Source organism: Nerophis ophidion, linkage group LG26 (genome assembly GCF_033978795.1).
Source record: "Nerophis ophidion isolate RoL-2023_Sa linkage group LG26, RoL_Noph_v1.0, whole genome shotgun sequence".
NCBI lineage: Eukaryota > Metazoa > Chordata > Actinopteri > Syngnathiformes > Syngnathidae > Nerophis > Nerophis ophidion.
In genome coordinates, this window is record NC_084636.1 from 21,666,674 (window position 1) to 21,693,403 (window position 26,730).

At 40.9% G+C, this 26,730-nt stretch overlaps 1 protein-coding gene across 2 annotated transcripts in view; it reads left to right on the forward strand.

Annotated features, from left to right (window-relative positions):
- The window catches only part of trabd2b (TraB domain containing 2B), a 201,450-nt gene extending 175,181 nt beyond the window's left edge, over positions 1 to 26,269 (forward strand). Inside the window, exons 6-7 of one of the 2 annotated variants that reach the window (XM_061888008.1) lie at positions 11,529 to 11,783; positions 25,676 to 26,269. In XM_061888008.1, coding sequence (XP_061743992.1) covers positions 11,529 to 11,783; positions 25,676 to 25,910 — 490 coding nt within the window. In that variant the 3' untranslated portion in view covers positions 25,911 to 26,269. Of the gene's footprint in view, positions 1 to 11,525; positions 11,784 to 25,675 lie in introns of both variants that reach the window. The other variant, XM_061888007.1, reaches the window with a different exon arrangement.
- The last annotated feature ends 461 nt before the right edge of the window (positions 26,270 to 26,730 follow it).

Genomic DNA, 26,730 nt, shown 5'->3' on the forward strand with positions numbered 1-26,730 from the left:
CTGGTGTTTTGTTTCGCAATATTATGCATTAGTAACTTTTCTTACCTTCTGGTACCTGCTGATCTGTATTTGGGATCTGCATAAGTTCTGAAAATTTGCGCGAATCCGCCTTTGTTGTCTGTACCGATGCCGTTGTCGATAAGCTTCTTCTTTTTCTCTATCTTTTTGTTATAGGACATTCATCCTCTGCTGTTGACATTTCTAATATAAAGTAGTGTAAAGTTATTACTTATCACTGTCAGTACAACAAAGATGACGGAGAGAAGACGCTGCCGAAGGTGAGCCATATAAATAAGACGGTGCATCCTGAAGTGACTGTTAGAAAGCGACTTGAAGATGATCTGTAAAAAATAATTACGCAACATTTTGACCAAAGAACCACAATTACATGTTATGTAGACCATAAGGAAGTGTTTTACATTTAGAAAATAAAATCCTAATATGACCCGTTTAACGCGAAAATAGACCTAACGAGACCCGCTCATCGGCAGTGTGGTCCTGGAGATACGGTACATTATCAATCAATAATTTTAACAGCAAAAGGATGTGTACTAATTTCAAGCAATACATTTTAGGGTTTTCACAATAATTATATATAATTAAAGTTCAAAAGCCAGCATCTGTGATGGTATGGAGGTGTATTAGTGCCCAAGGCATGGGTAATTTACACATCTGTGAAGGCACCATTAATGCTAAAAGGTACATACAGGTTTTGGAGCAACATATGTTGCCATCCAAGCAACGTCATCACGGACGCCCCTGCTTATTTCAGCAAGACAATGCCAAGCCACGTGTTACAACAGTGTGGCTTCATAGTAAATGAGTGCAGGTACTAGACTGGCCTGCCTGTGGTTCAGACCTGTCTCCCATTGAAAATGCGTGCCGCAATATGAAGCCTAAAATACGACAACAAAGACCCCGGACTGTTGAATAACTTACGCTGTACATCAGTGGCTCCCTAAGTGGGCGGTACCGCCCCCCTGGGGGCGGTGGAAAGATCTGGGGGGGCGGTGAGGAAGAAGGGGGCGGTAGGGGGGCGGTAGGGGGGCGGCAGTCCGAAGTCGAAGTCAGAAGTTCGAATGTTTGTTTGACGATTTGTACACAACACGTGCAGCAGGACGAGTCAGTAGGCGACGACGCATCAGGGTCCGGTTACCACACGCCGCTCTGGCCCAGTCAGATCCGACAGCATAGACTACAAAAGCAAAAGCTCAGGTTTGTAATTTCAAGCTCGTAATGTTCAGAATTTTATCTTATAATAAAAAACGCATTCTGGCGGTCAACATCATCTTGAGTTCAAGTCAACATGAAATTGGGGACTCGCCAGAACGCGCCGTGTTGTGTTGTGTTGAGCTGGTTAGGGTGGTGCATTCACTGATATATATTGTTACAAATGTATATGACTTTGTACCTGTGTGTGTGTGTGTGTGTGTGTGCATATATGCGTGTTCGCGCGTGTGTCATTGTGTGGGGGGGCGAGGGTGGCGTGCCTTAGATCACGTCCGCCACCATTTTCTGTGAGTAAATGTAAGAAAATGAATACGTGAGAGGGTAAATTGCTTTTCATACCTTCAATGTTGTCATTTTTGTCTTTAAGTAGGCCTATTTATGAAATGCAATAAAATGCTGTATTTTACATGGTTTTATTTTTTTGTTCCAGAATAAAGTATGGCCTTGGTACAGCAAACAAAAAAGAAGTGTCGGCAATATAGTGTGGAATATCTGAAATATGGATTTGTCGCAGCACCACATAACCAACAGCAATCAATGTGTCTACTGTGTGATAGAGTGTTTTCAAATGATCATATCAAGATTTTGGGTTACAAAAAAAAATCTCTGACTGCTATCAAGTGCTGTGGAACAAGGTCAAGATGTACTTTATTGCCTTCCCAACATCATATTTAGTAGAACGGGGCTTCAGTGCAGTCCTTGCTTCTTTCCAAGCAAAGAAACCGACCTAAAATTACTGACCGCGGGGATCTACGACTTCTTCTTAGTGAGTTCCAGCCTGATGTTGAGAAGCTTATGCCCCTGCACCAAGCACATCCATCCCATTAATATTAAGTGTGAGACAATGAAGGTTACTGGTGGAATGTTTATTTACCATTCTATGTTGCTGAAACAGTTAAAACTGCTAAAAAATAAATTGGTTTACTAAATTGGGTTTTATTTGCGAAACACACACTTGGGTTTAGCCTTTCTCCTTTCAAATTGCAGCATACCAAATATCAAGAAAGAGGTGTTTGTTTCCATATGTGTCTGTGGGGGGGGGGCGCTAGTAATTCACTGGAGAGCCAAGGGGGCGCCAGCCTGCAAAAATTTGGGAACCATTGCTGTACATCAAGCAAGAATGGGAAAGAATTCCACCTGAAAAGCTTCAAAAATTGGTTTCCTCAGTTCCCAAGCGTTTACTGGGTCTTATTAAGAGGAAAGGCCATGTAACACAGTGGTGAAAATTCCCCTGTGCCAAATTTTTTTTAATGTGTTGCTGCCATTAAATTCTAAGTTAGTGATTATTTGCAAAAAAATAAATAAATACGTTTCTCAGATTGTACATTAAATACCTTGTCTTTGCAGTCTATTCAATTGAATATAAATTTAAATGGATTTGCAAATCATTGTATTGTAACGTGCCAACTTCATTGGTTTTGGAATTTGTGGAATAAATCAGGAGTAGTCCCAAGGAAGCACATTTTGGCATCCAGCAAATCTATTCTCACATCAGGAGGTCGAGCTACATCCATTTCCACCTGGGTGAAAAAAACAAACAAACAAAAAAAAACAGGTCATAAATTCTTTAATTATTTTTTATTACTTATTTTATTTTATTTTTTTCTTCCATTCCCCGCCACTTGTTTACCTGTATCTCACCTTTTTGTAAGGGGCACTGGAAGTTGGCAGACCCGTCAGCGATCCTGTTCTGTCTCCCTGTAATGTTTGTCTGATCTTGAATGGGATTGTGCTGAAAATTTTAATTTCCCCTCGGAGATTAATGAAGTATGTCTGATTCTGATTCGCCGGAAAAGGGTGGAAGGCCATATCCGGGTTGGGGAGGAGACCCTGCCCCAAGTGGAGGAGTTCAAGTACCTAGGAGTCTTGTTCACGAGTGGGGGAAGAGTGGATCGTGAGACCGACAGGCGGATCGGTGCGGCGTCTTCAGTAATGCGGACGTTGTACCGATCCGTTGTGGTGAAGAAGGAGCTGAGCCGGAAGGCAAAGCTCTCAATTTACCGGTTGATCTACGTTCCCATCCTCACCTATGGTCATGAGCTTTGGGTCATGACCGAAAGGATAAGATCACGGGTACAAGCGGCCGAAATGAGTTTCCTCCGCCGTGTGGCGGGGCTCTCCCTTAGAGATAGGGTGAGAAGCTCTGTCATCCGGGAGGAACTCAAAGTAAAGCCGCTGCTCCTTCACATCGAGAGGAGCCGGATGAGGTGGTTCGGGCATCTGGTCAGGATGCCACCCGAACGCCTCCGTCGGGAGGTGTTTAGGGCACGTCCAACCGGTAGGAGGCCACGGGGAAGACCCAGGACACGTTGGGAAGACTATGTCTCCCGGCTGGCCTGGGAACGCCTCGGGATCCCCCGGGAAGAGCTGGACGAAGTGGCTGGGGAGAGGGAAGTCTGGGTTTCCCTGCTTAGGCTGTTGCCCCCGCGACCCGACCTCGGATAAGCGGAAGATGATGGATGGATGGATGGATGATGGATGATTCTGATTCTGAAGAATATTGGGTGGTCACCCACATCTGCGGTCCTCTCCAAGGTTTCTCATAGTCATTCTCATTGACCTCCCACTGGGTTGAGAGTTTTTCCTTGCCCTTATGTGGGATTTGAACCAAGGATGTCGTTGTGGCTTGTGCAGCCCTTTGAGACACTTGTGATTCCCGGTTATATAAAAAAACATTGATTGATTGATTGATTTAAAATAACGGAAAACATCCACATCCACCCATCAAGTGTGGGCTTTTACAAACTTGTCTGCAAATTACAGCTGTAAACGCAGACCTTTTCTGCTTTAAAAAAGCTGAAAAGTGGGCTGTGGACTGTCGACACACACACAATGCAAGGTGAAGCAACAAGCAGAGGGGGGGGGGGGGGGGGGGTGAATTTATGAATGCTGTTATCCGTTATTGAGAGTGATGCTTTGATTGACAGGCCCAGCAGTGCAGAGCTGGCTCGGGCTTTGTGTGGAAGCCCGACCACAAGCCTGGAGCTATCATCACTCTGACCAAGCCATCAAAAATGCTGCATGGAGGCCGTAAAAGTAGAAAAACAGCGTGTTGAATACATTACAGCGCTACGAGCGAGAGAGAAGGAAATCCCAAAAGTGGCTTTTCAGACACAATACACATGAGCAGTCAGACGTTGTTAGCGTGGTGGAGTGATTCGTTTTTATGGTGCACTTGTTATTGCGTTTGGTGTGGCATTCAAGGGATACAACTTGGGCATGACAGGCTGTTTCTGGTGGGGATTCACATGCAAGCCATATTGAGAGATTAGAAGGGGAAAGTAAAGATGAGTAACGGCTGGAAAAGAGAGAAGCTTGGCAAATTATTTTTCTGGGTGGTCTGCTTTTGAGCCAAAGTCAGATCGGATGCAAAAATAGGAGCCACGTGAGTTACAACTTCCTCCCAAAACCGTGGAACATCTCGGGTCATTTTGCACCAGGACTCTAGTCCACCTACCCTTTCTTTGGACTGTCTCATTTATGTGGAAGTACAAATAATCTGTTCCAGGGTCAACGTGTTCCAATGGTGAACTCATGCTTTGCACCGGTAATTATTTAATCAAAAATACAGTAATAATCAGTTCCAGAGTCATGCAATCTTACACAGGCACAGATTATTCACAGCCGTCCAAGTCTCAGACAAAGGTGCAATGCAAAGATACGTCTCCTCATATCTTTCTTAAGCATTAACTATATGTTAACTACCTCTTTGTTTAAAATGTATAATGTATATTTTCTGCTGGATCTACTCTTTATTTTATTCGGCTCTTTTGTTGTTGCAGCAGCTGTTACATATACCGTAATATTGCACATGGTCATTGGGATTTGTTATATATTGTCTATATCAGTGGTTCTCAACCTTTTTTCTGGGATGTACCCCCTGTGAACATATTTTTAATTCAAGTACCCCCTAATAAGAGCAAAGCATTTTTGGTTGGAAAAAAGAGATAAAGAAGTAAAATACAGCACTATGTCTGTCACGCTTCGCAGCGCACTTGCTGCGCGGAGTTGCCACTTCGTGGATGCACACACGACCAGTCAGCAGGATTGCAGGTAGGAACAAGTTTTAATATAATAAAACAAAAGAACACTGGTGCAAAAAGGGGAAAAACAAAACGCGTGCCAATGCACGGAAAGGTAATGCTAAAACGTAGCAGGAAACAGAAAACATTAAACGACGTGCCACACGCACGTGAAGCTAAGGCGGAACTTAGCACAAAATAATCTATGATACCAAATACAAACCGTGACGTGTTGTGAAAAGCAAACAATGGACCGAGGACGAACTAAGGAATCAGGTGGGCTTAAATACACAAATAATTATTAGAAACAGGTGTGTGACAGGAGCCCGTGAGGAGGAACACAATACGTTGCCATGGTGACTAACACAAACAAGGAAGTGCTCAAACAAGGATCGGCAGAGTCCAAAAACAAAATATGAACAAAGACATAAAAAGGGCAAAACCATGAACGATCCGAGTCACGGATCGTGACAATGTCATCAGTTTCTGAATTATTCAATTGTATAACAGTGCAAAATATTGCTCATTTGTAGTGGTCTTTCTTGAATTATTTGGAAAAAAAGATGAAAATAACTAAAAACTAGTTGAAAAATAAACAAGTCATTAGATTATAAATAAACATTTCTACACATAGAAGTAATCATCAACTTAAAGTGCCCTCTTTGGGGATTGTAATAGAGATCCATCTGGACTCATGGACTTAATTCTGAACATTTCTTTACAAAAAAATAAATATTTCGCATAAATATTGATGGAACATGTCCACAAAAAATCTAGCTGTCAACACTGTCCATCCATCCATCCATTTTCTACCGCTTATTCCCTTTCGGGGTCGCGGGGGGCGCTGGCGCCTATCTCAGCTACATTCGGGCGGAAGGCAGGGTACACCCTGGACGAGTCGCCACCTCGTCGCAGGGCCAACACAGATAGACAGACAACATTCACACTCACATTCACACACTAGGGCCAATTTAGTGTTGCCAATCAACCTATCCCCAGGTGCATGTCTTTGGAAGTGGGAGGAAGCCGGAGTACCCGGAGGGAACCCACGCATTCACGGGGAGAACATGCAAACTCCACACAGAAAGATCCCGAGCCTGGATTTGAACCCAGGACTGCAGGAACTTCGTAATGTGAGGCAGACACACTAACCCCTCTGCCACCGTGTCAACACTGAATATTGCATTATTGTATTTTTTTTTTCAAAGTTTATGAACTTACATTCATATTTTGTTGAAGTATTGTTCAATAAATATATCTATAAAGGATTTTTGAATTGTTGCTATTTTTAGAATATTAAAAAAAAAATCTCACGTACCCCTTGGCATACCTTCAAGTACCCCCAGGGGTACGCGTACCCCCATTTGAGAACCACTGGTCTATATCAGTGGTTCTTAACCTGGGTTCGATCGGACCCTAGGGGTTCAGTGAGTCGGCTTCAGGGGTTCGGCGGAGGTCAAAACACACCCGACTCATCCTGTAAATACAAACTTTTACCTATCGGCGTATTACGGATACGGCAACAGCTGACTGATTTGCAAGTGTGTAATTTGTTGTGAGTTAATGCACTGTGTTGTTTTTGTTTTTTGAAGAAGGTGATGTTCATGCACGGTTCATTTTGTGCACCAGTAAAAAAAACATGGTAACACTTTAGTATGGGAAACATAATCACCATTAATTAGTTGCTTATTCGGCATGGCCGTATTATAACCCTAACCCTAACCAAATAACTAATTAAGTCTTTATTACTTACAATATGTTTCCCTAGTGTCCAAATAACTCTAAATTTGACATGATCTATGGTCTGGATTATGGATTTGTTATTTTTTGTTAGTTTTTGAACCTTGTTAGTTCCTGTTTGCGCTCCCTTGTTTTGTTTGATTACCATACCGAGGTTTGTTCTTCTGGGATGCAAACGGACTATTCCGGACAAGGCTTGCATGTAGGAACATATTGATTAACTCGATAAATCTTGGCAGGGCATGAGGTAAACAAACATAAACTATGGCGGGGAACAAACACAAAACCGTGGCATGAAACAAACAAACATAAACTATGGCTTCGAACAAACACAAAACCGTGGCATGAAACAAACAAACATAAACTATGGCTTCGAACAAACACAAAACTGTGGCAAGAAATAAACAAGACTTACGTGGCCACGGCATGAATCGAGCAACATGAAATGTGGTCTCGCATGAAAACAAGCAATGACGCCAGGCCGACTGACTGGCAAAGACAGGCTTAAAAGGGTCTTGATTAGAAACAGGTGCGCGGTACCAGAGGAAGGTAAAAATCATAAGTCGGCATGGTAACCAAACAAAACAAGGGAGCGCAAATAGGAACTAAAAGAGTCCAAAACCTAACAAAAAAATAACAAAAACATGATCCAGATCACACATCATGACAAAATTAGGTCTTTGTTGCTTAGAATATGTTCCCTATACTAAAGTGTTACCGAAAACATATAACTTTGTCTTGAATTTGAAAAAAACAACCATTTTATTTTTAACTAAAGAAGGGTTCCGTGAATGCGCATATGAACCTGGTGGGGTTCGGTACCTCCAACAAGGTTAAGAACCACTGGTCTATATTATACAATAATATAATATACTCGATGAGGCAATTCCTGAAGGAATTGCGACTGAATGCTCCAATGCTGAAGTTTAACTGAAATCCTGGATTTTTTTTTACAATTGTTTAAATCGAGCACATAATTCTCAAACAGGCTGAATATTTACAAGTTGAAACTGTTTGAATCAGATGAAAAATGTGGGAGTATTTCAACTTTGACGAATGTCCCATTGATTTAAATGGGAATTTCCAAAAAAGGTGTGAATTTTGGGAAAAGCGGCTTTTTATTTTTATTTTTATTTTTAAACGTTAGGGAACGCCTCGGGATACCCCGGGAAGAGCTGGACAAAGTGGCTGGGGAGAGGAAAGTGTGGGTTTCCCTGCTTAGGCTGCTGCCCCCACTACCCCACCACGTGTAATATATTGGGGGCAACGGGCTGAGAGTGAGGGACGCAAACAGACTGGACAAGTTGGTAGAGAAGGCCAGTAACGTGGTGGGAGTGGAGCTGGACTCTCTGGCGGTGGTGTCTGAAAGGAGAAGTCTAGCAAAACTCCTAGCCATTATAGACACCACCTCCCACCCACTACACTCGGACCTTGCGGCGAGAATGAGCACGTTCAGTGGAAGGGTCAGACTCCCAAAATGCAACATGGAACGACACAGGAGGTCCTTCATCCCGACAGCCATCAGACTGTATAATGTATATGTTCCTTGACTGCACTTAAATGTAAAATATATGTAGAATATATTTATATTATGCATATATTATGTATATAATATATGTCATATATTATTTATTATTATTATTGTTTATTGTGAGCTAACTGTGGTGCTGAATTTCCCCCAGGGATCAATAAAGTACTTCTATTCTATTCTATTCTATTCTATATAAGCGGAAGAAGATGAATGGATGGGTGGATGGATAAATGGTAGAAAACTTGAATGGTCTGAATGAGTTGAAATGGTTGGTGTTGGAATTTTTCAAATTGGTTGAGAAATGTTGAAGTAGTAACATAAGAAATGTTATAACGGAATTCCTGGAATTTCGGAAAAAACGGGAATTTTTCCAGTTCAAAAAACAACTTTGTGTTTGTGAAGGTCTTGCACCTCTGGATTCTTCGGACCACCAAGGACAGACATGACAGGCTCAACGGTTTTGTGATTTTTTAAAATTTTCAATAAACTTATCATTCTGCTTTTCAGCAATCGTGTCTTGTGACGGTCTCATTACTGGGGTGGCTTTTCAGCCACCCGGTCTCGTCTCTTTCTATGTCTCGAGCTCGCTTGTGCTCGTGCTCCTGCTCGTGCTCGTGCTCGTGCTCAGGTTCTCTTTCGAACATCAACTCCAACTTCTCCAACCACTTCCTTTCTGGCTGCTGCCCTTTTATAGAGTGACAGGTGATCAGATAAACGAGCCCAGGTGGGCCATCTACGCACCTGTCGGCGATCTCGGAGCCGGCCCCGGCACACCCCGCCTCGCTGCAGGTCCGCAAGCCACGTCCTCTCACAGTGTTTTGTCCTGATTGAGAGGAATGTTTTGACAGTGGAAAAGTTGAAATGGGTGGAAAAATATGGGAAGAGTAGTCGACAGAAAAAAAGGGTGGACTGGGGTTTTGGAAAACCAAGAATTCTGGAAAATCCTGGATTTTTTTTTTTTTTTTTACTTGGAAAAAGGGTAGTTTGAATGTCCTGGATGAGTGGAATGTGTTGATGTTAGAATGATTTGAATAGGTTGAAAAATGTGGGAATTGTTCAATCCCATTCATTTCAATGGGAATTTGGGGAAAAGCGAGATTTTTTTTTAAATGATTAGTAGCATGAATGTCCTAAGTGAGCCGAATTGGTAGGAATTAGAATTGTTTAAATCAGGCAAGAAATGTTGAAGTAGTTGAAGTAGTAAGTGGTATTCGGGAATTGTGGGAAAATCTGGAATTTGTTTGTACTTGGAAAAAAGGTAGTTTGAATTTCCAGAATGGTGGAATTTGTTGAAGGTGGAATGGTTTGAATTGGTTGAAGAAGGTGGGAATTGAGAAACTTTGAAAAATGGCCAATCCATTTTGATTGGGGAAAATTTAAGAAAAAAAGAAAGGAATTATGGAAAATCCGGGATTTTTTTTTAAATTGTTAAAGTGAACATGCTGAATATTTGGAAGTTTCATTTGTATGAATCAGATGAAAATGTGAGAATTGAGGAACTTTGAAGAATGTCCCATTGATATCAATGTGAATTTCAGAGAAAATTGGGAATTTCGGGAAAAGCGAGAATTAAAAAAAAAAAAAATTAAAACTTCAATAGTCTAAATTCACGGTGGAAGAGGGGTTAGTGCGTCTGCCTCACAATACGAAGTTCCTGCAGTCCTGGGTTCAAATCCAGGCTCGGGATCTTTCTGTGTGGAGTTTGCATGTTCTCCTCGTGAATGCGTGGGTTTCCTCCGGGTACTCCGGCTTCCTACCACTTCCAAAGACATGCACCTGGGGATAGGTTGATTGGCAACACTAAATTGGCCCTAGTGTTTGAATGTGAGTGTGAATGTCTGTCTATCTGTGTTGGCCCTGCGATGAGATGGCGACTTGTCCAGGGTGTACCCTGCCTTCCGCCCGATTGTAGCTGAGATAGGCGCCAGCGCCCCCCGCGACCCCAAAAGGGAATAAGCGGTAGAAAATGGATGGATGGATAGTCTAAATCAGTTGAAATGGTTGGTGCTGAAATGTTTCTAATCGGTGTAGAAATGTTGAAGTAGAAATGGTATCACGTAATTCCTGTAATTTCGGGAAAAAACGGGGATTTTTACAGTCAAAAAAATCTTCGTTTTTTTGTCCTGTTTAAGAGGAATGTTTTGACGGTGGACCGGTTGAAGTGGGTTGAAAAATGTGGAAGAAGTAGTCGCCAGAAAAGAAGAGTGGAACCAGGGCTTTGTAAAAGCAGGAATTCTGGAAAATCCTGGAATTATTTGGAACTTGGAAAAAGGGACGGTTGAATTTCCCGAATGGTGGAATGGTTTGAAGAATAGTTTGAATAGGTTGAAAAATGTTTGAATAGGTTGAAAAATGTAGAAATGGTGAAAGTTTGAAAAGTGGCCAATTCATTTTGAATGGGAAAAATGTCCCGGAAAACCTGGAATTCTGGTTATTTTTGTTAAGGGAAAGCCCGCGATTCCCGAATAGGCTGAACAGTTTGAAGTTGGAACGGTTTGAATCAGATGAAAAATGTGGAAGGTAGAGCGTGCCAAAATCTGGAGAAGAAGAAGTTGTTGAATAATAATAATAAATAGATGCATTTTGGTGTGGAAAACCATATGTGTGAATGCTTTGGTGTATTCACACAATATAATATATCAGTATACATTATATCCTGTATAAGTAATATGTAAATATTATACATACAGTATATGGATGGATGGATATATATATAATATGTAAATATTACATATGTTATATGTTATATTGCTACTTTAGTACATTTTTAGTCGACTTTATACCTTTTGTTTTCGCCCTCTTTTTGTGCCCTTGTGTGCATTACCCTTTCCACCCTTATCCTTTCCATCCTTTGTAACTGAGCTACTGTGTGGAACAATTTCCCTTGTGGATCATTAAAGTTTGTCTAAGTCTAAGGTTCAGGTTCACTCACTGACTGTGTGATACTGACAGACAAACATGTTGAACTCCAAAGCTAATTTTCTCCCTGTCCTCCACCTCAGCAGCAAACCCGACAAGGAGCCAAGCGGCACCCCGGGCACGGCTCCTCCCACCGGCTGGCAGACGACTCCATTCGCGACGGAGCTGGAAGAGCCCAGCAACATGCCCGGCATCGGGGAGGAGGAACTCCCTCACTTGCTGCAGCCTGACAGCCTGAGCCAGTTAGAGGAGTTCGGACGACGCAAGCGTCCTCGCAAAGCTCATCGCGGACACGACAGGCCTCGCTTCTTCAGTGACCTTTGGGTCCGTTTCGGAGACAGGTAAACATTCTTTTTTTTCCTCAAAACTCGACAGTGCGCCTTTTAGCCCGGTGCGGCTAATGTACGGAATCATTCTGGTTTTGCTTACCAACCTCGAAGCACACTGGTGAGCTCAGCAACACCAAAAGACCTGGAAGACCACGGAAACAAGTGTGGTGAATGATAGACAAATCCTTTCCCTTGTCAAGAAAAACCCCTCCACAACAGTTGGCCAGGTGAAGAAAATTCTCCAGGAGGTACAGTAGGTGTATCTGTGTCCAAGTCATTAATTAAGAGAAGACTTCACCAAAGGAAATGCAGAGGTTTCATCACAAGGTGTAAAACATTAAAGGACCTCAAAAACAGGATAATCCAGTGGTTAGGCTGCTGACTTGGAATCAAAGGGGCTAGGTTCAATTTCAATTCTTGTTGACAGAATTTTGTTCCACCTCATCATACATCATACAGGAGTCCTCAATTACATTTGTGTATGGAACACAATCAGTCCTTCACAAGTTTGATACATGATGGGTGATATATGATGTGTGATGTATGTTTGATACATGATGTATGATGGGTGATATATGATGTGTGATGTATGATTGATACATGATGTATGATGTGTGATGTATGTTGTGTGATGTATGACGTGTGATATATGATGATAAATGATAAATGGGTTGTACTTGTATAGCGCTTTTCTACCTTCAAGGTACTCAAAGCGCTTTGACACTTCCACATTTACCCATTCACACACACATTCACACACTGATGGAGGGAGCTGCCATGCAAGGCGCCAACCATTATATGTAGTGTATGTTTGCTACATGATGTGTGATGTATGTTGTGTGATGTATGATGTGTGGTACATGTGTGATACATGACGTGTGATACATGATGTGTGATATAAAATGTGTGATACATGAAGTGTGATGTATGATGTGTGATGTACGATGTGTGGTATATGAGATACACGATGTTTGATATATGTTGTGTGATACATGATGTGTGTTAAAAAATGTGTGATATATGATGTGTGTGGCGTTTTATATTTGCCTTCCACTGTGTAAGGGACCAAAAGTAATTGGACAATTGGCTACTCAGCTGTTCCTTGGCCAGATGTGTGTTATTCCCCTTTTTTTTCTCATGTATTTCATTAACAAGGAGCAGATAAGAGCCATCATTAGGCTGAAAAATCAGAACAAAGCCATCAGGGAGATGGCAAAAACATGAGGTGTGGTCAAATCAACTGTTTGGTACATTCTTAAAAAGAGAGAACACACTGGTGAGCTCAGCAACACCAAAAGACCTGGAAGACCACGGAAAACAAGTGTGGTAGATGATAGACATACTTTAGTGAGTCGTGTGTCGTAGATAACATTTGTGTAAGCAAAAAAATCTCAGCTTCACAAAACCAAGGATAGCTCAGTGTTTAAGACTACTGACTTGGGATGAGAGGTACTGGGTTCAAAGCCCACTCTAGTTGACAACATTCTGTTCCACTTCATTATACTTTACTGAACCAGGAGTCCTCAATTACATTTGTGTATGGAACACAATCAGTCCTTCACAAGACCCAGGATAGACCAGGGGTTAAGACTGCTGACTCAGAATGAAAGGTACAGTGTTCAAATCCCACTCTGGTAGATGGAGTTTTGTTCTACCGCATTATACTTTACTGATCCAGGAGTCCTCGATTACATTTATGTGTGAAAAAAAAACTGTCCTCAAAAGGGAACCAGGATATTTCAGGGGTTAAGACTGTTGACTCAGGTTGGAGGGTGCTGGGTTCGAAACCTGTTTGGGATGACATGTAGTTTACAAAACTGGCTGGAGGCTTCAAGGTTAAATATGTTTTGACTGAGTCACTTCCCCCTTGCAATGTTAAAATAATTATATAATTTACTTTTTTTTAATCCAATTACAATTAACCTATTTTCTTTTAATTGTACCCAGGAGAGGTCATTTGTCAACACTCTTTACTATTAACTTTATACTCCTCTTCCCACCCACCTCAGGAATTACACTCACTCGCACACACTCATTCACACACATACACACACTAGTAACCCCTGAGGTGTCATCATTGACTATTTGACAATTTATTTTTGATCATTACTACCTTTAGTGATGACTTAATTTTTCAAATATATGTTACTCAAACAACTAGCACATAATATTACTCTTTGTAGGGGAGAAGAACACCCCACATGTCGTTTTGACGACATACAGCCAAATTACTGATTCCATGTATGGGGTTTGAACTCAGTACCTCTGTATTAGGAGCCTACAGCGTTGACCACTGAGCTATCCTGGGTCCCATTAAGAGATTTTTTTCGCTCATATACAAATGTTATCAGTGAACTATGATCAAGGTGAAAAAAAAAAACATGTTCCTACTTATGGAATTGAACCCAGCTGTACTGTATGACAGGCAGCAGTCTTAACTATTGAGTTATTCTGATTCTTTTTCTACATGTAGTCTGCCTCATTCACTAATGGAATCGTGACATCTGTCGCAGTAAACTACAATCAAGGTTTGAGTTTGAGTTTGAGTTTATTTTATTTTGAGTTTTATTGAGGTGGAGCTCAATTTTGAACCCAAGTTACATATCAAACCAATTGGGATTCAAAGCCAGTACCCCTGTATTTGGAGCCCACAGTGTTGACCATTTAGGTATCCTGGGTTCCATCGAAACATGATTTTCACTCATATACAAATGCAATCAGTTAACAATGATAGATGTGAAATAAAAAACAAGACCTTTCCAAGTCATGGATTTGAACCCAGTAATAATACAGAATGAGAGGAGACAGTCTTAACAATTAAGCCATTCTGGATCCTAGTAAGAAGGGATTTTCACTCAGATACAAATGCAATCATTAAACTATGATTGCATTGCAACAAAAAAATTGATCTTCCAAGTTATGAATTTTAACCTAGTACAACGTGAGAGGCAATAGTCTTAACCATTGAGTTGTCCTGGGTTTTGTAGCAGCAAAATTTTTCTTAACATACAAATGCAATCATTTAACTACGATAAGTCAAACAAAAAGTAGCGATTCCAAGTTATGGATTTGATACCAGTTTTAAAACATGGTATTATTTGAACACAACATAGGATGATAAATTAAATATGTTTCTTATTGCGATCGCAGAAAAATGTTGTCATTTAATAGGAGAGTATAGAAAAATTGCATATAATGGCAATTTGTTGAGTTGTTGGTGTGTGCCATGTCACTCAGGTGTTCCACACCAGTTGTTGGTGTGTGCCATGTCACTCAGGTGTTCCACACCAGTTGTTGGTGTGTGCCATGTCACTCAGGTGTTCCACACCAGTTGTTGGTGTGTGCCATGTCACTCAGGTGTTCCACACCAGTTGTTGGTGTGTGCCATGTCACTCAGGTGTTCCACACCAGTTGTTGGTGTGTGCCATTAGATGCCATCTCTGAGGTGTTACATACCTGTACTTGTCATTCCTGACAGCTTGCCTGCAGCAATAAACAAGTCATCAATTGCGTCCCAAGCTCTTTGATTTGTATTCCTCTCATGTTATAGTAGTTCCCATTCGCAGCTTGCCCGCTGCTCTCTATCGCCACCTTGTGGTCATACCTGCAACAAGTTCATTGTTCTTTGATGTGTGATGTATGACGTGTGATATATGATGTGTGATGTATGTTTGATACATGATGTGTGATATATGATGTATGACGTGTGATGTGTGATATATGATATTTGATGTATGTTTGATACATGATGTATGATGTGTGATGTACGTGTGATGTGTGATATATGATGTTTGATACATGTGTGATGTATGACGTGTGATATATGATCTATAATATGTAGTGTATGTTTGCTACATTATGTATGATGTGTGATGTATGTTGTGTGATGTATGATGTGTGATACATGATGTGTGTTATATGACGTGTGATATATGATGTGTGATATATGACGTGTGATACATGACGTGTGATACATGATGTGTGATATAAAATGTGTGATACATGAAGTGTGATGTATGGTGTGATGTACGATATGTGGTATATGATGTGAGATACACAATGTGTGATATATGATGTGTGATGACGACGCCCTGCGCGAAACCATTGATAACATAGCACCGCTAAAGTTAAAAAAGGCTCCAAAAAAGCGCACCCCGTGGTTTACAGAAGAAACTAGAGCTCAGAAATTATTATGCAAAAAGCTGGAACGCAAATGGCGCACGACTAAACTTGAGGTGCACCATCAAGCATTTAGTGATGGTTTAATAACTTATAAACGCATGCTTACCTTAGCTAAAGCTAATTATTACTCAAATCTCATCCACCGTAATAAAAACGATCCTAAATTTTTGTTTAGTACGGTAGCATCGCTTACCCAACAAGGGACTCCTTCCAGTAGCTCCACCCACTCAGCTGATGACTTTATGCAATTCTTTAGTAAGAAAATTGAAGTCATTAGAAAGGAGATTAAAGACAATGCGTCCCAGCTACAACGGGGTTCTATTAACACTGACACGATTGTATATACGGCGGATACTGCCCTCCAAAATAGTTTCTCTCGTTTTGAGGAAATAACATTAGAGGAATTGTTACAACGTGTAAATGGAATAAAACAAACAACATGTTTATTTGACCCTCTTCCTGGGAAACTGATCAAGGAGCTCTTTGTATTATTAGGTCCATCAGTGCTAAATATTATAAACTTATCACTTTCCTCGGGCACTGTTCCCCTAGCATTCAAAAAAGCGGTTATTCATCCTCTTCTTAAAAGACCTAACCTCGATCCTGACCTCATGGTAAACTACCGACCGGTGTCTCACCTTCCCTTTATTTCAAAAATCCTCGAAAAAATTGTTGCGGAGCAGTTAAATGAACACTTAGCGTCTAACAATCTATGTGAAACCTTTCAATCCGGTTTCAGGGCAAATCACTCGACGGAGACAGCCCTCGCAAAAATGACTAATGATCTATTGCTAACGATAGATTCAGATGCGTCATCTATGTTGCTGCTCCTCGATCTTAGCGCTGCTTTCGATACCGTCGATCATAATATTTTATTAGAACGTATCAAAACACGAATTGGTATGTCAGACTTAGCCCTGTCTTGGTTTAACTCTTATCTTACTGATAGGATGCAGTGTGTCTCCCATAACAATGTGACCTCGGACTACGTTAAGGTAACGTGTGGAGTTCCCCAGGGTTCGGTCCTTGGCCCTGCACTCTTCAGCATCTACATGCTGCCGCTAGGTGACATCATACGCAAATACGGTGTTAGCTTTCACTGTTATGCTGATGACACCCAACTCTACATGCCCCTAAAGCTGACCAACACGCCGGATTGTAGTCAGCTGGAGGCGTGTCTTAATGAAATTAAACAATGGATGTCCGCTAACTTTTTGCAACTCAATGCCAAAAAAACGGAAATGCTGATTATCGGTCCTGCTAGACACCGAACTCTATTTAATAATACAACTCTAACATTTGACAACCAAACAATTAAACAAGGCGACACGGTAAAGAATCTGGGTATTATCTTCGACCCAACTCTCTCCTTTGAGGCACACATTAAAAGCGTTACTAAAACGGCCTTCTTTCATCTCCGTAATATCGCTAAAATTCGCTCCATTCTGTCCACTAAAGACGCTGAGATCATTATCCATGCGTTTGTTACGTCTCGCCTCGACTACTGTAACGTATTATTTTCGGGTCTCCCCATGTCTAGCATTAAAAGATTACAGTTGGTACAAAATGCGGCTGCTAAACTTTTGACAAGAACAAGAAAGTTTGATCACATTACGCCTGTACTGGCTCACCTGCACTGGCTTCCTGTGCACTTAAGATGTGACTTTAAGGTTTTACTACTTACGTATAAAATACTACACGGTCTAGCTCCATCCTATCTTGCCGATTGTATTGTACCATATGTCCCGGCAAGAAATCTGCGTTCAAAGGATTCCGGCTTGTTAGTGATTCCCAAAGCCCAAAAAAAGTCTGCGGGCTATAGAGCGTTTTCCGTTCGGGCTCCAGTACTCTGGAATGCCCTCCCGGTAACAGTTCGAGATGCCACCTCAGTAGAAGCATTTAAGTCTCACCTTAAAACTCATTTGTATACTGTAGCCTTTAAATAGACTCCCTTTTTAGACCAGTTGATCTGCTGTTTCTTTTCTTTTTCTTCTATGTCCCACTCTCCCCTGTGGAGGGGGTCCGGTCCGATCCGGTGGCCATGTACTGCTTGCCTGTGTATCGGCTGGGGACATCTCTGCGCTGCTGATCCGCCTCCGCTTGGGATGGTTTCCTGCTGGCTCCGCTGTGAACGGGACTCTCGCTGCTGAGTTGGAACCGCTTTGGACTGGACTCTCGCGACTGTGTTGGATCCATTGTGGATTGAACTTTCACAGTATCATGTTAGACCCGCTCGACATCCATTGCTTTCCTCCTCTCTAAGGTTCTCATAATCATTATTGTCACAGACGTCCCACTGGATCATTATTGTCACCGATGTCCCACTGGGTGTGAGTTTTCCTTGCCCTTATGTGGGCCTACCGAGGATGTCGTGGTGGTTTGTGCAGCCCTTTGAGACACTAGTGATTTAGGGCTATATAAGTAAACATTGATTGATTGATTGATGTGTGATATAAGATGTGTGATATATGATGTGTGTGATGTTTTTTATGTGCTTTCCACTGTTTAAGGGACCAAAAGTAATTGGACAATTGGCTACTCAGCTGTTCCTTGGCCAGATGTGTGTTATTCCCTTTTTTTCCTTATTTATTTCATTAACAATGAGCAGATAAAAGCCATCATTAGGCTGAAAAATTCAAACAAAACCATCAGAGAGATGGCAAAAACATGAGGTGTAGTCAAATCAACTGTTTGGTACATTCTTAAAAAGAGAGAACACACTGGTGAGCTCAGCAACACCAAAATACCTAGAAGACCACGGAAAACAAGTGTGGTGGATGATAGACAAATAATTTCCCGTGTCAAAAAAAACCCTCCAAAACAGTTGGCCAGGTGAAGAAAAGTCTCCAGGAGGTACAGTAGGTGTATCTGTGTCCAAGTCAACAATTATGAATTATGAATCGGGGACGGCGTGGCGCAGTGGGGAGAGTGGCCGTGCGCAACCCAAGGGGCACGGGTTCAAATCCCACCTAGAACCAACCTCGTCACGTCCGTTGTGTCCTGAGCAAGACACTTCACCCTTGCTCCTGATGGGTGCTGGTTGGCGCCTTGCATGGCAGCTCCCTCCATCAGTGTGTGAATGTGTGTGTGAATGGGTAAATGTGGAAGTAGTGTCAAAGCGCTTTGAGTACCTTGAAGGTAGAAAAGCGCTATACAAGTACAACCCATTTATTATTTATAATTAAAAGAAGAATTCACCAAAGGAAATGCAGAGGTTTTATCACAAGGTGTAAAACATTGAAGGACCTCAATAACATGATAGTCCAGTGGTTAAGACTACTGACTTGGAATCAATGGTGCTGGGTTCAAATCCAGCTCCTGTTGACCGAATTTTGTTCCACCTCATGATACTTGATTGGGCCAGGTGTCCTCGATTACATTTGTGCATGGACCAAAATCTTATCTTCACAAGATTCATGATAGCCTAGTGGTTAAGACTGTTGAATTAGAATGAAAAGTACTGGGTTCAAACACCACCCTGGTTAGTAGTATTTTTATCCACCCCATCATACTTTAGTGAGTCAGGGGTCGTAGATAACATTTGTGTAAGCAAAAAAAATCTAACCTTCACAAAACCAAGGATAGCTCAGTGTTTAAGACTACTGACTTGGGATGAGAAGTACTGGGTTCAAACCCCACTCTAGTTGACTATATTTTGTTCCACTTCATTATACTTTACTGAACCAGGAGTCCTCAATTACATTTGTGTATGGAAAACAATCAGTCTTTCACAAGACCCAGGATAGACCAGGGGTTAAGACTGCTGACTCGGAATGAAAGGTACAGTGTTCAAAACCCACTCTGGTTGATGGAGTTTTGTTCTACCGCATTATACTTTACTGAGCCAGGAGTCCTCGATTACATTTATGTGTGAAAAGAAATCCGTGCTCAACGAGAACCAGAATAGTCCAGGGGTTAAGACTGTTGACTTCAGGTTGGAGGGTGCTTGGTTCGAAACCTGTTTGGGATGACATGTAGTTTATGAAACTGGCTGGAGGATTCAAGGTGACATATATATTGACTGAGTCACTTCCCACATGCAATTTTAAAATAATTATATAATTTACTTTTTTTTATCCAATTACAATTAACCTATTTTCTTTTAATTGTACCCAGGAGAGGTCATTTGTCAACGCTCTTTACTATTAACTTTATACTCCTCTTACCACCCACCTCAGGAATTACACTCACTCGCACACTCTCATTCACACACACACACACAAACACACAAGTAACCCCTGAGGTGTCATCATTGACTATTTGACAATTTATTTTTGATTATTATTACCTTTAGTGATGACTTAATTTTTCAAATATATGTTACTCAAACAACTAGCACATAATATTACTCTTTGTAGGGGAGAAGAACACCCCACAATGTACTGTATGTCATTTTGATGACATACAGCCAAATTACTGATTCCATGTAGGGGGTTTGAACTCAGTACCTCTGTATTAGGAGCCTACAGTGTTGACCACTGAGCTATCCTGGGTCCCATTTGGAGATTTTTTTCGCTCATATACAAATGTTATCAGTGAACTATGATCAAGGTGAAACAAAAAACATCTTCCTACTTGTGGAATTGAACACAGTTGTACTGCGTGACAGGTAGCAGTCTTAACCATTGAGCTATCCTGATTCTTTTTCTACATGTAGTCTGCCTCATTCACTAATGGAATCGTGACATCTGTCGCTGTAAACTACAATTAAGGTTTGAGTTTGAGTTTATTATATTTTGAGTTTTATTGAGGTGGAGCTAAAGTTTGAACCTAAGTTACATATCAAACCAATTGGGATTCAAAGCCAGTATCCCTGTATTCGAAGACCACAGTGTTGACCATTGTGGTATCCTGGGTTCCATCGAGACATGATTTTCACTCACATACAAATGCCATCATTTAACAATGATGGATGTGAAACAAAAAACAGGACCTTCCAACTCATGGATTTGAGCCCAGTTATTACTGGGCTCAAAGAGTGAGGGGAGGCAGTCTTAACAAATGAGCTATCCTGGATCCTAGCAACAATGGATTTTCAATCACATACAAATGCAATCGTTAAACTATGATAGCAGTGAAATAAAAAACTAGATCTTCCAAGTTACGGATTTTAACCCAGTAATACAGAATGAGAGAAGGCTGTCTTAACAGAAGAGCTATTATGGATCGTACCAAAAAAGGATTTTCGCTCATATACAAATGCAATCATTAAACTATGATAGTGGTGAAACAAAACACCTGATCTTCCAAGGTATGGATTTTAACCTAGTAGTACAAGGTGAGAGGCAGCAGTCTTAACCTTTGAGCTATCCTGGGCTTTGTTGCAACAAGATTTTTCTTAACATACAAATGCAATCATTTAACTACGATAAGTCAAACATAAAGTAGTTAATCCAAGTTACGGATTTGATATCAGTTTTACTGACTGAGAGGTAGAAGTTTTAACCATTCAGGTACCCTCATTGTGAGTATTGCCTGGCTCATTCACTAATGGAATTGTGACACCTGTTGCAGTAAACTATGATTGAAGTGGAACAAAATATTGAACCTCAGTTACATATCAAACCAATTGAGATACCGATATTTTAGTACTGTTACCAAAATGTATTTTGTATACTTTTTTACACTTTTCTACATTAAGGGGACCCCAAAACATGGTATTATTTGAACACAACATACGATAAATACATTAAATATGTTTCTTGTTGCGATCGTAAAAGAATGTTTTCATTTACTACGAGAGTAAAGAAAAACAGCATCTAATGGCAATTTGTTGAGTTGTTGGTGTGTGCCATGTCACTCAGGTGTTCCACACCTGTTGTTGAGTTATTGGTGTGTGCCATATCCCTCAGGTGTTACATACCTGTACATGTCATTCCTGCCAGCTTGCCTGCAGCAATAAACAAGTCAACAATTGGGTCCACAAGATGGTTGATGTGTATTCCTCTCATGTTGTAGTAGTTCACATCCGCAGCTCGCCCGCTGCGCTCTATCGCCACTTTGTGGTCATACCTGCAACAAGTTCATTGTTCTTTGATGTGTGATGTATGATGTATGATGTGTGATACATGTTTTACACATGATTAATGATATATGATGTGTGATACATGATGTATGATATATGATGTGTGATGTATGATGTGTGATGTATGACGTATGATGTCTGTTTGATACATGATGTATGATACATGATGTGTGATGTATGATATATGTTTGATACATGATGTGTGATATATGTTTGATACATGATGTATGATACTTAATGTGTGATGTATGTTGTGGGATGTATGACGTGTGATGTATGAAGAGTGACATATATGATGTGTGATGTATGTTTGACACATGATGTATGATGTGTGATGTATGTTGTGTGATGTACGATGTGTGATACATGTGTAATGTGATGTATGTTGTGTGATGTATGATGTGTGATGAATGATATGAGATACATGATGTGTGATATATGACGTGTGATACACATGATACATGATGTGTGATATATGATGTGTGATGTATGATTCTTCCTTTCTGTGAGAGCGCATCCTGACCATTAAAGGATATGTTTGTGTTTATGTGTGAGGAAAACAACTGCCTTAAGTCATAACTCAAATGTTGGCATTGAGCTAGACAGGGAGTCTTTTTTCAAGTATATGGTTATCACTTTTGCTTTCCAAAGTTCAAATTAAAGCGTTGTTCCCTACGAGAAGTGATCCAATCCACCTGTGAATATCAAACTAAGGGGCCCAATCTTATTATGTGCTCAAACTGAAATACCACAATTTAATTAAACTTGATGGTTTGCTTTTTCCAAAATGAATATAAACATTCACCATATGGAGAATATAATATGAGTTAATTAATTCACTTCAGTATCAAACATAGAACACTGGGGTCCAAACTTGTGATTTACATAACCGAGGCAATCTTCAAGGCATCACATTTTCATCAGTTACAACTTTTTTTGTGTGTTATGTGTTGCTGTAGCTTGTTTACTTCAGATGCAGTCTGTCGTTGTTTGTCCAACCTCTTTAGTTATACGAGTGGTGTTTCTCAAGGTTCAATTTAAGGTCCTCTCTTTTTCATCATTTGGTCTATTCAACTTGTGAGGGACTCACATTTTTTGCAGCCGATTCTTAAAAACACTAGAGTGTTCTCATAGAGATGATTTTCGACTACTAAAACAGCAGAGCTCTCCTGTTCTAAATACTTGAAACGCAGCTTCTGTCTCCTTGTAGAGTTAAAGGAAAGCATACCAGTACTTTTTGTATTGATATTGTGAAGTTGGCACGTTGTGGAAATGGTAATTAAAACAGAATACAATGATTTGCAAATTATATTCAACCTATATTCAATTGAATAGACTGCAAAAAAAGATATTTAATGTTCAAACTGAGAAACTTTTTTTTTTTTTTTAAGCAAATAATCATTAACTCAGAATTTAATGGCAGCAACCCATTGCAAAAAAGTTGGCACAGGGGCATTTTTACCATGGCCTTTCCTTTTAACAACACTCAGTAAATGTTTGGAACTGAGAAGACCAATTTTTGAAATTTTTCTTGCTTGATGTACAGCTTAAGTTGTTCAACAATCCAGGGTCTCTGTTGTGGTATTTTAGGCTTCACATTGCGCCACACATTTTCAATGGGAGACAGGTCTGGACTACAGGCAGGCCATTCTAGTACCTGCACTCTTTTACTATGAAGTATGTAACACATGGCTTGGCATTGTCTTGCTGAAATAAGCAGGGGCATCCAGGATAACATTGCTTGGATGGCAACATATGTTGCTCCAAAACCTGTATGGACCTTTCAGCATTAATGGTGCCTTCACAGATGTGTAAGTTACCCATGCCTGAGGCACTAATACACCTCCATACCATCACAGATGCTGGCTTTTGAACTTTGCGCCTACAAGAATCTGGATAGTTCTTTTCCTTTTTGGTTCGTAGGACACAACGACCACAGTTTCCAAAAAAAATTTGAAATGTGGACTCGTTGGACCACAGAACACTTTTCTATTTTGCATCAGTCCATCTTAGATGAGCTTATTCCCAGTGAAGCCCGCGGCGATTCTGGGTGTTGTTGATAAATGGCTTCCGCTTTGCATAGTAGAGTTTTAACTTGCAATTAATTTTTTTATATATATTTTTTTTGTATTTTTTTTTTTCTTTCCAAGATGGCGCTGCTGTAGTGGCTGCTGTTGGCAGGAGCTCTGTGCTCTAGTGTCATCCTTTTGAGTTTCCCTCTTGTTTTCATGTGTTATGTTTTTTTGCCTTTTGGTCCGGGACCCTTTGGGACTGTGTGCCAAGGGGTGGCACTTTCGTGACCTCTGTGCTGCTATTTGTGGACTTCTGGATCTGCCTCCCGGGAGCCTTTTGGCCATGGAGACCAGCTGCTGGGTCTCTGCCACACCGGAGTCGGTTTGGAGGGACTGGAGGAGGTGTGGATGAGGGGACAGGGCTGTGAAGATGGCACTGAGCGCCGGGACAGAGAGGCTTCGCGGTGTCTTGGCTGGGTGAGCAGGTGTCGGACATCTCATTCTCCTTGGACGTATCCTCGCTCATCAATGCGGACTGGACACTGGCCGAGAGTTGGTTGGCAGCCAAGAGTGGAGTTGGCTCTCCTTGTTGCTTTGTTGGGTCTGCTCCTGTCTCTGGCCATGCGCCCTCCACCCCAGCGGACGATGACGTGGAACGCCGCAGAGGTCACCACAGTGTATATGTTTCTTTTACTTTTTATTCATAGCTGTATGTAGAAGTGGCTGGTTGTATCCGCTGCTTTAATGTCTTAAATGTCCTTTGTCTTCTTTGATGTTTGATGTTTCACTCTTACACACATGTGAGAGGGATGGGGTACTATGGCTAAGAGTTGTTGTTTTTTTTTTTTCCCTTGGCCTCAGTCTGGACCCCCTCTCCAGGGCCCAGGCTTAGACAGATTTTTTTTTTTAGTATATTTTATTTTATTTTAATCTTCTATTTTGTTTCCCCATTCTCCCACTTGTTTACCTGTATCTCACCTTTTTTGTAAGGGGCGCTGGAAGCCGGCAGACCCGTCAGCCATCCTGTTCTGTCTCCCTGTAACGTTTGTCTGATCTTGAATGGGATTGTGCTGAAAATCTTAATTTTCCTGAAGGAACTCTCCTGAAGGAATGAATAAAGTACTATCTAATCTAATCTAATCTAATGTAGCGACCAACTGTAATTACTGACAGTGGTTTACAGAAGTGTTCCTAAGCCCGTGTGGTGATATCCTTTACACACTGATGTCGCTTTTTGATGCAGTATTACCTGAGGGATCGAAGGTCACGGGCATTCAATGTTGGTTTTCAGCTTTGCTGCTTATGTGCAGTGATTTTTCCAGATTCTCTGGACCTTTTGATGATATTAAGGGCCATAGATGATGAAATCATTAAATTCCTTTCAAATAGCTTGTTGAGAAATGTTGTTCTTAAACAATTTGCTCAGGCTTTTTTTGGTCATCCTTGCAAAAAATAAAGTTTTCCAGTTCCAACGTTAAATATATTGCCTTTGCAGTCCATTCAATTGAATATAAGTTGAAAAGGATTTGCAAATAATCGTATTCTGTTTTTATTTACCATTTAAGCAACGTGCCAACTTCACTGGTTTTGGGTTTTGTACAGTCAAGGTTGTATCAACGTCTTATGTCTGCTGGGACACCAACAGAACAATACCCAGACTAAACCTCTCTTTCTTCCCCTTGCAGCACCGCCTCGCCACCAAATGTGAGGATAATCAACGGCTACGTGACAGTGGAGCCTCCGTTAACCCGCCCCGAGCCAAGCAAACACGCGGAGGTCCACGCCGTGGACAAACGCCCAAGTCCGACATCTCGGACCCGACCCAGTGCCTCCTCAGCGCCGCCTGCATCAGTCCAGGGCTCACTGACACTGACGTGCGCTTTAGCCTGCTTGCTCTCACAAGTGCTGCTAACCTCATGACCGCAAGCAAACAATGCAACAAAAGAAAAACGAGCACGGCGCAGGAACGTATTTAAGTGAAGCTGCAGAGACAACGCAATGAAGAGATGGCTTATTTAGAGCTGGTGTGTAGTCCCGACCATCACACACGTAATACTGAGTCTATGATTAACATTGATATTACACGTTGAAGCTAATAATGACTATAACTCTGTGAAACAACAGAGCTGTGTTGTGTGTATTTTTTTTTTTTTGTAAATTGTGCATTTGTTCATAAAGAAATATTGTATATTTATTATGTCTGAATAGAAAAAAAAAAGAATATATTTTCTTGCTTTTTCGGTTATATATTTCGAAAAATAAAAGAGTGGAAAAACTGAGCATGGGACCTGACTGATTGTTCTTTTTAATTGGTTTTCTCCACCAACATTAATTTATGTATTCAACTTCAATGTATTATTATTCTTCTTTTCCAGATTTTGGCGCGTTGTACCTTCCTTGTTTTTCACCCGATTCAAACCATTCCAACTATTTGACAATCGCGGGCTTTCCCTATCTCAGTGGTTCTCAAATAGGGGTACACGTACCCCTGGGGGTACTTGAAGGTATGCCAAGGGGTACGTGATATTTTTTTTAAATATCCTAAAATTAGCAACAATTCAAAAATCCTTTATAAATATATTTATTGAATAATACTTCAACAAAATATGAATGTAAGTCCATAAACTGAAAAGAAATGCAATATTCAGTGTTGACCGCTAGATTTTTTTTGTGGACATGTTCCATAAATATTGATGTTAAAGATTTCATTTTTTTGTGAAGAAATGTTTAGATCTCTATT